Raw genomic sequence first — 14672 nt, 5'->3', positions numbered from 1 at the left:
GACCCCAAATAGTTCAAACCTCTATTACAAAGGCCTAATAGGACTCTGACATTTAATGGATGGTGGGAACTTTAAAGTAAAATCTAATCTGTGGCGTTAAAGCTGCTCTCTGGTTTAACCAAAACTTTAGTAATTGTGTTTATAGTATCAAGCAGCCTGCAGAGTCCAAGTTAACCATTTGTGCTGCTCTTCATTCTGTGCAATGAGCTATTTCGGACAACACAGACATGGATGAAAGCAAGTTTTCAAAGAGATTGATTCCCCAAAAGCATTAAGCAGTCAAAATAATACTTAGTAAGATACTTATATAACATTTAAGATAGCTGACCATAGCATTCATTGACGTCTACTCTAAGCATTGCCGTGACCCTGGTGTCATATATGCAAGCCTTTCTCATAACCAACAGGCCTCTGACTCTACCATCACGAAGGGCCCATTACTTGTTTTTAGCCGCATTACAAACTATGGCTGTAGCTATGGTGATCAATCTGTTTGTTGATTGGTGGGATAGATTAGAATGAAATTTGTAAAGACAATAGATTGTTATAAAGATGGACGACATGACTGATCCCCAAAAGTGACCCTAAAGCTTCTCGACCCCCACCCGGCGGTTGGCTGCTTTTTATGAAAAAATAAATCTCAGCTCCTCCATGTTGATGGGTGGGACATGGGTCAAAAAAGTAAGTTTAGTTATAGTTAGTTATTTGATACTTTGATGCTAAATGAAACGTCCTGATTGACAGCTGAGACTGACTCATGATTGGTCGTGTGCGTGAATTGGCAGGGCCTGGATACGTCTTCATCCCCTGATCACCTGTGTGCAGACCTGTGGCTCAAAATACAACAGATGCCATTGTCCTCATCTGGGATACTTTCTGGACAGTGGGAGGAAGTAGTGACATGTCGTCCATCTTTATACACAGTTTATGGTACAGACACTCACATTCTCTGTATGAGTTAGGTGATGAACGAGATTCATTCCCAGCTAAAGAGTACGTGATTAAGTGTGTTCACAACATGAATACCTGTACACAGCTCTGAATAGTTCAGAGGCACCATATCCATGTATCCACGTGTCGCAGTGGTAAACAGAACAGGACTCTGGAAGGAGGCCAGTAGGGTGAGTGATCCTCTCCCACCTCACGCCTGCTCCCCTCTCTGCTCACAGACTTCACTTCCTTACGGCTTTGAGAGAGCACTAGAACAAGTACTTAACAGAGCAGACTTATCAACCAGCCTTTTCAACTTCTGGATTCAAACATTTTATAGTTAAAAGTTGGATTTCTGTTCTTTCAGGTTCTGCTTATTTGTAAAGTTCATCCTTTTTAGATTTGGGTGTTTTTCCACCTCCTGACTGGGCTTCGTTGTGGTCAGGTACGATGGCTCTCAAAGTCCTCAATCCACAGGTGAAAAGTTCCCTGAGTGGGAGCATGTTTTTGGACCATGGCTTTATAGAGGAGCAGAAGCCTCCACCTCCACTCCGCAGCTACCTTTGCCTGACTATTTTCACCTGCTTCTGTCCTGCATACCCTGTCAACATTGTGGCCCTGGTCTTCTCTATCATGGTAAGGACTTAAGCATACCATAACTTAGCCAATGTGAATACATATCATGAGACTGTATGTAGACATGTATGTAAACCCCTTTGAGCCTTTATCCTTGATATCACATAAACGTTTCACCAGTCTCAATAATTAAACTAGTAAGGACAGAAACACTTCACCAGAGTAATAGTGGCAGTTTTTGCTTTCACTACTTCCCGTTTTTATCCTCTGTAGTAACACTAGTAAGTTCTAAAATGTGTCACTAGTGTAATTAGTGAGCATTTTGAGTAGTCATGTCGTCCATCTTTCTTTACGGTCGACTGTTAACACTGTCTTCTGTCCACACTGGTCTCCAGGCCTAAGAATACAAATTAAACATTAAAACCATGTAGTAAAGCTTTGCTCTACACTTTTTGGTGATGGTCATTAATTGATCCAATGCTCAGCAGAGTTTTTAGTGCAGCAGTTTTTCCAAGGAAATCTTCAAACGTATAGACAGCATTTTACAGTGTATGTAACTGTGATTTCTTATTCTCAGTCTAGGAACAGTTATTACCATGGCGACTATGACGGGTCCAGGCAACTGGGCAAGAACGCTCTTTATGTCGCTGTCGCCTCGGTTATCATCGGCCTGCTCATCATCGCCATCTCCTGCATTGTTCATTTGACCACAGTAGGTATTCCTTACAGGGATTTTACTTTCTATGAAAAACTCTGACCATATTTCTATAAGTCTAAAGTCCATAATATTCACATAATCCTGATTTTGAGTAGAGTAAAGAACACAGTTTTTCCTCCTGTTTTCTACCTTAAAACAGTTTCTCAGTCATCAAACATTTAACCAGCACTCTATGGAAAGATGCTCTAGTACAGTCTGGGTCATCCTGGTGAGATTAAGTGATATAAAACCAATCTGTGTAGGAAATGTAAATGAAAGGCAACATGATTAATATTCAATGTTTGTATTGACAGTAAGTTTTACAACAAATAATATATATGACGGAGTGATTTGGCTGCTGGGTATCATCAAACATGTGGAAGTCCTTGGTTTAGCGTATTTTTCTTTGTTTTTCCAGATGGATTTTTAGCACTGTGTAAAGACAAGTTGACACAGGTCTCACAATCTGCCAATGAAAGGACTTGACTTTACTTCGATGTGTAAATCCCCTCCACTCATGTTTCCTGTTGTGCACATGGACGAACAATACATCACGTCACTAATTAATGCTGCTTTAGACTAAAAAGGCAGCTTCATCATCATCATCATCTTGAAGGATAATATTTAAAAAACTGTTATTGTTGTTACAAATATTTAGTTATTTTATTTTGTGATATGTTTCAAATAAATTATTATATTTTAATGGTATGACCTTAAGAACTTTTGTCACTTAAAAACATTTCTGGAAAACTGAAGTTTGCTTGTAGGAACACAAACTTCTCTTTTCTTTATCTTTTTTCCGATTCTTGTGATAACATACAAAATATTTTATATTGGAAGATTAATAAAAGAGTATTATATAATATAGAGTAATAATAGTAGTTTCATTGTGTTAATTATTCCTCTGAGTAAAGCTCTGATTTGGACTAACATGTCACGAATTCTGCTTCAAAGCTCTTATAATAATAATATGGACAAACCAAAAGATCATATTACCCCTTGTTCAGATTCATTTCACCTGTAAGATCCTCACCTCGTAAGGTTGAATTTCTTTCAGTGTTTCATTTTGAATTTATTGAATGTTTTAAAATAATGTCATCAATGTCTTATTCTAATGTCTTATTTTTAATGTATTTAATTTCTTATCTTAATGTCTTCAGTGTCTTACTTTGAATGTCTCTAACGTCCTATTGTCATGTCTTCAGTGTTTCATTTTTAATTTATTGAATGTCTAATTTTTCATGCACTGAATGTCTTATTTTGAATGCCTTTTCTTTTTTTTAAACTGCCTTTGTAAAGCCCTTTGAACTGCCTCGAGTCCATACAGACAAACCTCCCTTGTCTTATTTGATGTGGGATTTAATAAACTTTGTAATGAGTTCCAATTAGTTTGATATATTTCACTGTCCTCTTCTTGATCCTCGAGCTCCAACCTGCTCTGCTGGGAAATGTTCCTGTAGTTTGATATCGTCACAGTATATCCCAAACTAAATATAGCAGAGTTCCCATCTGCATTGCAGGTTTGCCCAGTTTGTCACATGGTCAAGTAAATCTGACCCGGTTGCAAGGCTACTGAAACATACAGAAAGTGTCACAAAAGGTGAGAGCAGGTGATGATTCAGGAAGAAGGACGGTTCTGATCCTGTGTGAACATTTGATTTCATCTCATCCTGTAACTCAGGTTTTTCTATCGTTGCTTATTGATGAAAGCGTTTTCAGCCTTTGATCTCTCCCTGTTGTGACCCCGGGTTTCCAGGACCCTATGGGCGAACAAATGACAAAAGACACACGTTTTACAATAAACAACAAAAATTTACTTCTCACGTCTTCCTGTCAGTTTTCAGTTCACAGGTGTAATTCTGATGCAAGAGGCCGTCTGCCAAGTCTCAGCAGTTGTTATAAGGCACTTAGACAAATTCGATTTGAGCGGTAATCTTGTACGATTATCTCGCTTTACTTGAAAGAGAAATGCAGTGTGCTTGTAGTCCCACCTCTCTGATGTCGCATCAAAGCGAAACTCAAGAGAGGCAGACGCAAAATAAAACGAGTGCAGGGTGTAGGCGACTTGAAAGCACTCCTCAGGATTATCAAGGGATGGAGGTAGACTTTGTGACAGGGAAGTGATTACCACACAGTGTAATGAAGAAACTCCTACACAAACAAAATCAATCTGGTTAATTCTTTGTGTTTCATGCCACATTAAAGGCCGATTTGGACCTGTTGCTAGTTGTGGTGCGTTTGGGGAGCACTCCATGAATCACATGAAGAGCTCATAAACAGGACACTCGAACCGGCTGCTTCCATTAGCAGCAGAGAGACGCTCCGTGCACACGTATCTCATGACACATTCCTGCCAGCTAGCAGCAGTTTGATCCAACCTGAATTAATGAAAGAGGAGAACTGTAGGAATGATGCAGAGCCGTCAGGGAAACGTAAACTCCTATTTACATACATATCCTCAAGGTTTCACTGTGATGTTATATTTTTATCAGTCCCCCCCCCCCCCCCCCCCCCAATCCCATTTAAATACAGATTTGGTTTAATAAAGCTGTATTTGTTGACATTGTTGCCCTCTAGGGGGCAATAGAACAACCAGTAGAGACAACATATACACACAAACCTTACTGGCTTACTCTCCTGATCAAGCGGGCAGGTAATGGATCAATCTGAGAGTGAGTGCCCTCTTCCAGATCACAAGGCAAACTACATCAGATCGTCTGATGCCCTGATAGACTGTATATTTTGAACTCCAACAAGTTGTCCACCCAATGTTTGAATGAATGTTTTGAATAAGAGGTGAATATGAAGGAAGTCGGCCATTTGTATAGCTGCTAAACGCTCCACTTTGTTCACTGGCTAGTTGCTAACTTTGACTCTCTGCTCTTTAGGTTTGATGGTAGGCAGACTGTGTTTTAGACTGTCCGGGTCAGACGTGTTCGAAACAACGAGAAAAATCCTTGATCGAGGGGGATGGAGCCTAGGTAGCATTCAGAAATGTTGCTACCGAAATCACGCCATTGTAGCACATCAACACCTGCTTCAGCCCTTGTTACCAAAAGCTCTAAAATCTCATTGTCCTTCCAATTTGACATCTTTCTCGGCGTCTCCTGAAACGATGACACATGTTCTAACACACAGCCCCTCAAGAAAATATCATGCCTAGAGTCCAGCGCATGTCTGAAAGCATTGTGTCCTCAACCTCAGCAACTATAATATAATCAGATTGCCGGGTTTGCTGCATTATTCCTGTTATATTTCCTTGTGACGGTGACATTCAGTTTTACCACTGGGGACACAGGATAAGTCAGCCCTGCTGCTTTCTGTTTCTGTTGATGCAGAGGGTCAGTGACTGCATTTAAATGTCATTTCAGAAAAAAAATGTCATTCCGTTCCCATGACAAATCTCCACCGATATTACTGACAATGACTCATAACTTTGGCTTGGTGGTCACTTCTGATTTTTACAGATGCTACAAATCGAATTGGATTGTTGTCAGGACAGAGTTACTTTATATAAAAACAACATCATTAGTGTTGGAGTTTTGATAATAAAAATGGTGTGTCTGTATTCATTTGCATAACTTTTTTTTCCTGTTGTTTTTTAATATTTTGAATTTGAATCAGTTATTTGATTACATTGTATCATAGAGTCACCTGTTAGGGATTCTGCTGCAATTTGTCTTCTGTAAATGAATGACATTTGAAAACACGTGAGGCAGCAGAATCATCACCACAAACCAGGTCATGACTGTGGCACATGCACTTTAGGAAATAGGGTCAATTTGCCCCCCACCAAATAAAGTTTTAGGTTTCCCTGATTTCTGCATATGTATTTGAAGTCATCTGTAAGGGGGAACATATTGGATAACAATGGTTTTGAACAGGCAGTAGCAGTAGCATCAATTGTCTTTGAAGCAGTAATGCATAAGAATCAGGACGAATGTTGCAATTAAATTGAGCCCAATAGGTTTTACAGTAATGACCAAAGATCACATATCTCTGTGTTAATTAGGCCGACATTGATTGAATGTGATCAAGTTGGTTAGGTTTTGTTTGTATTGAACAGCACAGGGAGATATGGTTTTGAGTAATATTAGGATAATTTTTAACAGATTGGATCTTCGTTTAATACAACTGACGGCTTAAGATATTTGTAGTTACAAAATGTCTAAGTAGTATATATATATATAGTATATATATATATCTTTGCAGCACTCCCACAATCCCATAGGAGAGCGAAATATTGTAGATTTTTTTGTTAAAGTTAGAGTTTCCCCCTGAAACTGGTCTACACTCACAGTATTCATATTTCAGGTCTGTAGAGGGGCGTCAAGCAAAATGGTCCAGGGCGACTGAAGAACTCATCTTCCCTCCCACTATGCTAGATATCAAACAGATTTGGGTTTAAAGAAGCAGATTGTTTCATTGGTTTCCAGTGTTACCGATAAGAATACAGAAAAAAGGGTTAGAACCAATTAAAGCCACATATACTACAAGAATACACTCCTCTGAAGCTTAAAACAGTAACTTCTGTGACAGCTGCTTTCGGTCTTGAAGACGTTTCTGTGCTGGAATCATATTTCATATGAGAGTGTTACTTAGTGGAAACCCTGCCTCAGGGATGGTTGTGCAACCCACTTAGAACTGAAACCTTATCTTAGAGCATTTTAAGCGTAGTATTGATCTGAGAAGCTAAGAGTGTGGGCAGGTTTCCGACTTAGTGTGATGGCTGCTTCTACAGCCACACACTGAACCGGGGGGGAGGTTGCGGCTCTTTTACCCAAGTTACTCAGGCATTTGATTTAACACAAGCCGTAAAATCACAAACCTGAAATAACTTGAATACTCACAGCAGTTTTGACTAAAGAATGATCTAATGTGCACACGATTAGTTAACCCGCTTTGTATTTTTTTTTATATTACTTTTAGTGAGTTATGGTATTTATTTTTTCATGAAATGAATCTGTTTCTTTGTGTACTGGGTACTGCCTGGTTGGGGCTCGGCTGCCCTCAGATGTCCATAAAGATTATTGTTCACAATTGTTTTGATAAGGTTGAATCATTAGTTTCTTACTACTATGTATCCAAAATGCTATACCGAAATGTTTCTGTTGTTGTTGTTAATTTGAATAATTGTTTGGATTCATTTCCCCTCTTGTTGGTCAGAACGGAGTGATCAGCCGCCATATATGTTCCCTTTGTCAAAGTTTGTCAGGTAAGTTAATTCTGCTAAAGTTTCCATTTGGAACTGAGCTTAGTTCTCCTATTTTGAAATTTCTTATGGGTCCTGTATTCATATTTTGAGTATTCAAACATTATTGAAGTTTCTTTAAGGCCACCTGTGTTTCTCCCTCAGTCACTGACACTTAGGACTGTTTGGAGCTGCAGTCTTGTTTGCCTCTCAGAGCAAAACACATAAATTCATCCTTTCAACAGAATGACAGATGAGATGGGACCACGGAGAACACAGGAGCCTTATCAGGATAACTAGACAAAATATAAACGACCATAAGTCTTGGACAGACATGGAAAAATGTTCCAGTTCTGGAAACTACGTATATAAACTTCCTTCGCTTGTAGGAACTCCTATTGTCTTGATTGAGCTTAATTTGGGTTCCTGCCATCATAGCCCAGCCTCCCTCTGTCCAAACTCCTGTGTGGAACAGCTGAAATAGTTTGTTTGGCCACACTCTGCACAGCGATGCAAGATGGAAGTCATTGTTTTGTCTGACAGGCGGCTCTGCTTGTTCTCCATAACAACCTCCCCCCACTGCTCCTCTCTCTCTGCAGCAGGAGCCCTGTGTAATTACATCCAAGCCCTACGCTTGATATCACTGCTGACATCCACCAGCACAGACCCACCTCTCTCTCTCTCTCTCTCTCTCTCTCTCTCTCTCTCTCTCTCGCTCTCTCTCTCTCTCTATCTGTCTGCTGCTGGAGAGCTCTCTCTAAAACAGTGTGCAGTCCTGGCTGGTTTTCAGTTGTGTGTGTAGTGCAGAGCGGATAGAGAGGGAGAAGACGAGGGGGAGACAGATGAGGGAAAGAGCATTTTGAGAGAAAGGGGAAGAGAGAGAGAGATGAGTGTTGTTCCTGTGAGCAACAATGGAGAAGATGGGATGCTCACTAAGAAGATAAACTCTGTGGGGTAAGTGTGGTATCATTCTGATACTTTGCTTTGGCTTGTGATGGCACATGACATTCAAAAGTCTTAGCCTTCACTCCTGCAGAACATTTCACATCGTCTGTTTGTAATAACTTCCTCTCAAACATCAGGCCATGAGTTCATAAATAGAAGACAGCGCTCTCCTTCTGATTGCTGCATCCTCAGTCTCTGAATTTTTTTATATCATTAGAAATCCTCCTAAGAGGGAAAGAACGGGGGCTCGTCTCCATCTGAGGGTTGAAGGCTGCAGCAAGAGCCAGATCAAACGTTCTGTGACTTTATCACATCCACCTGTCACACTCTGCAGGCTGCCAGGTTCCCCCATCACTGCATCACGGCTATGAAATCAATCTGCTGAGGGACGGGGGATCGGATTGAGGGATCACAGTGATTGATAAGAGGTACTTACAGATCTGTGGAGCGATGGTGCTTTTGTCTTGATGTTTCCCAACTGTGTGGTGTTTTTGTAACAAGAGAGTAAGAAGGATTAAAGGCTGGCTGCGAGGGAGCGGAAGAGTCAGTTCAGTCAAGTGAACAGTTCAGTTGTGTTTATGTAGAAGAGGTTTATTTAAATCTACGCATTTGTTAATGCAAAGTACAACTTCTGTTCCTGAGCTTCAATTTTTCTGAACAATATATTTGTCAAAACTTAACGATCCTACTTTTCAAGTTTTCATTATCTCTATAGTTTTTATGATTCCATGTTAAAAGCTCAATGCAAACTGCTGGCTTGGCTCAATTGACAGATCATTCTGAATCACTCTGACTATTGATTTCATAGTAATAGTATAGACAAAAAGGAAAAGACAGGTGTGTGAGTGCTTAGTGTCAGATCGAGTGTCTTTATTGTAGGAAGACGACTTTAAATTCAATTAGCATCAAGTAAATCTACAGGGGAGCATAGGGACACATCACAATAGGAGACAATTTCCAATTTCAAGGAAAGAAAATGTTTCTTTCATTTTCTATTGCTCAAGTCCAAGTTGTTTAAAATATAGAAGCTCATCACATCTTCCATTTTGTTGGATTGTTGCTGGTAGATATTGATGAGACTTGATAATCACAGTATTTTTCACTGAAGCATAAGTTATCACTGTTGACTATTCACACCATAAGTGCTACTCAAATGTCAATTTATGGATATGCTAATTTACCAAATGGGGTAGTGATGGGATTGAATTTTCAATTAGTTCTTGATATTGTGTGTCTGTATTAGCATATGGCCCGCGTGAGGTGCAGATGGTAATTTGAAGGGTTATCAAGAAAGATGATGGTGAATCAAAGTACACAGTGAAAGGCACAGACACACTTTGGGTGTGTAGTGTAGTGTGTAGTGTGTGGAAATTGGATGAGAGTAGAAAAAAATCCATTGTCAACATTATCAGTAGGCTGTGTTGGTAATGGTAATTATCAAATACATTGATACTGTTGCTTTAAAATCAGTGTATAGTGACAGTTGTGGTCAATAGAGTAGAGACCGGATCAGCATCTTAATGTCGAGTTGTTATTCTGCAAAGGGCGGCTCAGTGGTCAGCAGTGTTACAACAAAGTCTTTCTCTGTGGAGTTTGCATGTACTCCTTGTGCCTGAGTGGCTTTCCTCCGACTTCTCTGGCTTCCTCCGACTGTCCATAGACATCCTTGTTAATTACAGATTTTAAATCGGGCGTAGGTATGACAGTCAGCTGGAATGGTGGTTTTTCTCTATATGTTAGCTCTGTAATGGAGTGGGGAGGCTGAACCACACCTCTCTCCCAGTGTCAGCTGGGATTTGCTAAGGCAACCGCCCTGATGCTCAGAGGATGAGCTGTATTGATAGATGGATATTTTGCAATGGTGGCAGTCACTCTGGAAGGAGCGGTCTCCATACACTGTAAATAAAGCTCCAGTTTACCTCCGTAGAATCTTTCTCTACACTGTCCCGTCGCAGTCACTGCCTGTCAATCATCCAGGAGTCTGTGTGTCAATCAAACAGACACTAACCAAATTCGACGGCTCTTCAAACTTTAATATACAATTTATTACGTTATTATTTTCAGATGGACCACCATATCTCTGATAAAAAGGCGATTATCTAGTGAATGAGACCATAGTCACCGGTCTGATTTATAAAGGAGTATTTAATGGAGCCAGTTTGAGCCAGCACCTGCTGGATCTCCACAGTATTACACTTTTAAGCACATCTGCATCGGCTTCTTCTTTTGGAGCCGGAAGCTACGACCACTTTTTAAATAATGGGTCTATGGGTCACACGCACAAAACAGTCTTAAAGTTAATAGTACAGTAATAATAACGTATCTGCTGTAGTACTTTGGTTGTAGAAATGTCTTCTAAATCTTACAGTTCATCAAATTAGCAAAACGTTTGAGTCTTGACAGACATTATTACACTTCACACCTTATTCTAAAATTCAGCTCTGCAAGCTACCAACCAAAAGCAGGTTTCCTATGTAACCAGCAGCTACTGAGGACTACTTAAAGTAGACAGGGAGTAAAATCCCCCGCAGCCGTCATTGGCTCAGACGAAAAAGCACACTGATAAAACAAGGTCACCAAATGTGATCTGTACTGTGCTCCGTGTTTTGTTGATGCTATAATAATTTGAGCACTGAAAGTTTTTCATCAGAGCACCATGTGAAAGGCCGATGACTCTCTCGATGTGACTGACGCAACTTCTGCCTCATTAAAAATCCTGTTTGCGTTTAACATTCCTAATTGCTCTTTCTGCTCCTCTCTAACAGACACCGGCAGGAATCTGCTGGAGTTGTAAGCAGAGTTTAGATAAGTGCAGACTGGGAAATCAACATCGCCAGAAGGTACTGCAAGGCTCATCTGTATGGCGGAGTGGCGGTATGTCACACTAAAGAAGTGGAAAAGAAAAACAGAGCCTTGAGGAGTAAACATTCGTCTATGCGGTGAAAGGGACTGGCCGACTTTCCTTAAATATTCAGCAGAAGCAAGTGTGCATCATGCCAAGGAGCACTCACAATGCACCAGGCAATAGAGATAGTGTATAATGTCCACATGGGGAACATGGGTAATGATGATATAATGGATTCACACTTCTTCTCTTAAATGAGGATGTAGCTGATACTCAGCTTCACTCATTTGCTGAAAATAAACCAAGGACATCATGGAAGCAACTTAAAATGTCCTATCTGAACTGACCAACCCTGGACACGGCCGTCCACTCCTCGTTATGGAAATTGAAGAAAACACGACGGGCCTGTCCACAGCTGCGTTGGTGGCCATAGCCTGCAACACCTTCGTTGCCATCCTCCTCCTCCTCCTCTGTCTAATCCTCTTCCGGGCCTGCAGGGTCCCCTCCAGCCCTGAGAGGCAGCCTGTGCTGGCTCCACGCGAACGAGAAGCCCAGCAGACGAATGAGCACAGGCACCTGCTGACCTCCTGACTATAGAGGCATGAGTCAAATGTAGCGCCGGGCGATGGCCTCCGTGCACTCCTCCACACGACGGGGGCGCGGGACTGACTGCAAGCAATAATCCGGTTTGGTCCTTCCAAGTTTGCCGCTCTGACGGCAGACATGACTGTGTCTCGCAAAAGGAGAAGACGCTATTTTTAAGCAGCCATCACTTGTCTGCTCTTCTCCTCGGTTCGACACAGAGCACGGACCAACACTGATGTGAATGTTTTCATTTGTCGCAGACGAGCCTGAAACGGCCTCAGGGATGGGAGCAGATTACACAGAGAAAGGAATGATCAGGACATAACAAAGCTCGGCTGGCCTGTTGTTGTTTTCTTAATATATCCTCTTACTTCATGCTCTCTCCTGATAAAAAAGTAGATTGCTGCGAACAGGGACTTGAGCCTTTGTGGAGTATGTGTGTCACAGTCATTCAGAATACCCCCCCGATCTGTGAGGCATGCCGTCATCCTGAGGGTGTTACATAAGGACTGGAGAGGCTTAGTTGAGATTTGCGTCCTCTTCAGTACGGCCCTTACACTGACATCTGCTCGTGAATGTCCATGATGGCCCACTCACTCTGGACTGAATTGTAGGGAACTGTCATTCTCTACACAGGGATTCATCACATGGAGTCAGGTACAGAAGCTTCTCATGTTTAACCACATCACAGCACAAATGATCAGTATAAATCTTAACCTGATTCACTGGCACTGCAAAGTCACTCTCCAACAAGAAATGCAATGGACTTTAATTATTTTAGATTGTGCACTTTAAACCTCGCAGTATCTTCAAGGAATTCAGCTGAAAAGGCTTTTGCTCACATTAAAATATCGCTGTTCTAGCTTCTATTTATAGATTAGAAATGTTCCCGCTTTGGCTTATCCCAGATAAAGGATGAAAAAATGCACCGTTACAGAGAGTCACACAGCATCTTCTCCCAAACTACCTGATTCAGAGACACTGAGAGAGATGGTCTGAAAGCTGTGCACATACTGCACCAATTTAGACTGGGATAAGGTCTAGTCCTATAAACATGTGTTGTTATCAGAATAACAACAAAAGATCCAGTGACTACATCAATATTTTCCTCATACTGACTCTGAATAAACTATTAGAAATACTCACAAGTTTAAGACTGTGAAACGGTTGCTTAAATTCATAAGCCTATTTCATCAGGTTTAATACAAAGACAAATCTATGTTAAAAGATGCAGAAATACCAGTTTCTCCAGTGACAACAGCAGACCTGACGGCTGTAATGGTTATGATGGCAGTTCATTTCTAGCTGAGATAGAGTCACTGTTCGGGATCTTGAGTTTTCAATAAAGTTGAGTCAACAGATATTTTTACAGATCGGTGGAAGTGTTTTGCTTTTCCAGACTTTCCATATTTTCACTCTGGTTTCAAAACAGAGCTTCACACAAACAGAGGGATATTAATCATTTTAAATAAATACATCACTGCAACTATCATAGCTTCACTTTCAAAGATTCTTTCATTCCTGACAGTGATGCTGTCTGTCTCATCACTGCAGCTCATGAGGACTCTGGGACAATAAATAGAAATAAATACCAAACCCTCTGAAGTCTTTTATGAGAAAAATGTTCCTTATGATTGGAAATTAACATTTCAGTCAGACTGACCTCTTCAGATATTAAGAGAACAGAGAGATCACTTTACTTCTATTTATCAGCATCACATCCAGCTAAATGCTCACCCAGTAAGAAACTCAATAAACTGTCCTTAGTCACATCAAATGAGTTTCCATTCCAGCTACTGTATGTGAAAAAAGTGTATACATTTGAACTTGCTATAATGTCACCTTTGTCTGTTTCTATCATTGTTTCTTCTCATATCATAAAAATAACTAAATTCATGGTTCTGATGATTTTTCTCTGATGGTTGCCTCTCTCACGTGAACGGGATCATCAGTGGGGGAAGAAGTACACAAACATTATACTTGAGTTTAAGTACAAATAATTAATACTTAGTAAAGTACCATATTATCTGTTCTACTTACTCTTAATGTAAAAAAGAACTTGGATTTAGGTATAAGTATGAGAAACAATAGCAGAGTGTAGCCTATTCCCTAACGGCTTCAAGGAGGCAGTGTAAAAAGTACAGATATTTCTTGTTGTATATAGTAGAGTAAAAGTGAAAAGTACTAGACAAACTAAATAAGTACTCATGAAAAAAGGACTCAAGAACAGTAACTAATGTACTTTCTTACATCCCACCACTTAAGATCAGAGCTGGAAAGGCCACAGTAAATCGAGTCAGTTGATCTACCACAGGTTATCCAAGGCGATATGCTGTATCTGTTGATCTTGCTTCTTAGCAAAGGCCTCAGAATGTAACAGCCACTTCCATAGTAAAGAACAATTCAGGAAAGTGGATTGAGGAATATTCACCACCTGGAATTCACTGCGTCACAAACTGTTCCTCGGCCTTACCTGCAGTGTGCCTCCTCTACAGCTGTCCTCTCATCACTGTCCCATGGCCACAGTCACATGTGTCACTTAATGCAGGGATTGAGTCGTCCTCTCTAACTCACCCTGCAGAGATCAGGTAATGAATCTCTCTTAAGAAAAGCATGGATGCTGGACAGAAGGACAAAGATGCTCTCTGTGGCAGAGACACAAAGATAGAGCTGGGACACTGTGGCAGAATTTGATTCCAGTTGTGCATCATCGCTCGGGGGTGATTCTTCACTGAAGGACACAATCATTAATGCGGAGGGTAAGGGAGGGGGTGGGGGGTGGGGGCAAAATAAAGATAGACACCACCATGACTCCGAGAAAAGATTCTCCCGTATATGAGATGTTAAAAGAATCCTCACTCATCCTTGGACGACTGCCCAGGACAGCGTGTGCCAGCCAAGAT

General features: G+C 40.8%; 1 protein-coding gene and 1 long non-coding RNA gene across 2 annotated transcripts; both read left to right on the top strand.

Annotated features, from left to right (window-relative positions):
• Positions 1–576: 576 nt before the first annotated feature.
• LOC133962503 (transmembrane protein 233) lies at positions 577–4598 on the top strand. Its single transcript, XM_062398136.1, has 3 exons — positions 577–1566; positions 2084–2218; positions 2622–4598. The coding sequence occupies exons 1-3, from the start codon at positions 1381–1383 to the stop codon at positions 2631–2633; spliced, it is 333 nt and encodes a 110-aa protein (XP_062254120.1). The 5' UTR covers positions 577–1380; the 3' UTR covers positions 2634–4598.
• Positions 4599–8182: 3584 nt separating this feature from the next.
• LOC133962513 (uncharacterized) lies at positions 8183–11564 on the top strand. Its single transcript, XR_009922130.1, has 3 exons — positions 8183–8348; positions 8557–8767; positions 11105–11564. It is a non-coding gene; the product is annotated as an uncharacterized LOC133962513 (long non-coding RNA).
• Positions 11565–14672: the final 3108 nt, after the last annotated feature.

Source organism: Platichthys flesus, chromosome 2 (genome assembly GCF_949316205.1).
Source record: "Platichthys flesus chromosome 2, fPlaFle2.1, whole genome shotgun sequence".
Classification (NCBI taxonomy): Eukaryota; Metazoa; Chordata; class Actinopteri; order Pleuronectiformes; family Pleuronectidae; genus Platichthys; species Platichthys flesus.
This window is presented reverse-complemented; position numbering and strand designations above follow the sequence as displayed.

What these genes read in the sequence shown, in the direction of transcription:
- LOC133962503 (XM_062398136.1), top strand. Translation starts at nt 1,381, where the DNA reads ATGGCTCTCAAAGTCCTCAATCCACAGGTGAAAAGTTCCCTGAGTGGG. An exon ending in CCCTGGTCTTCTCTATCATG is followed by an intron (nt 1,567 to 2,083) that starts GTAAGGACTTAA and finishes TCTTATTCTCAG; the next exon opens with TCTAGGAACAGTTATTACCA.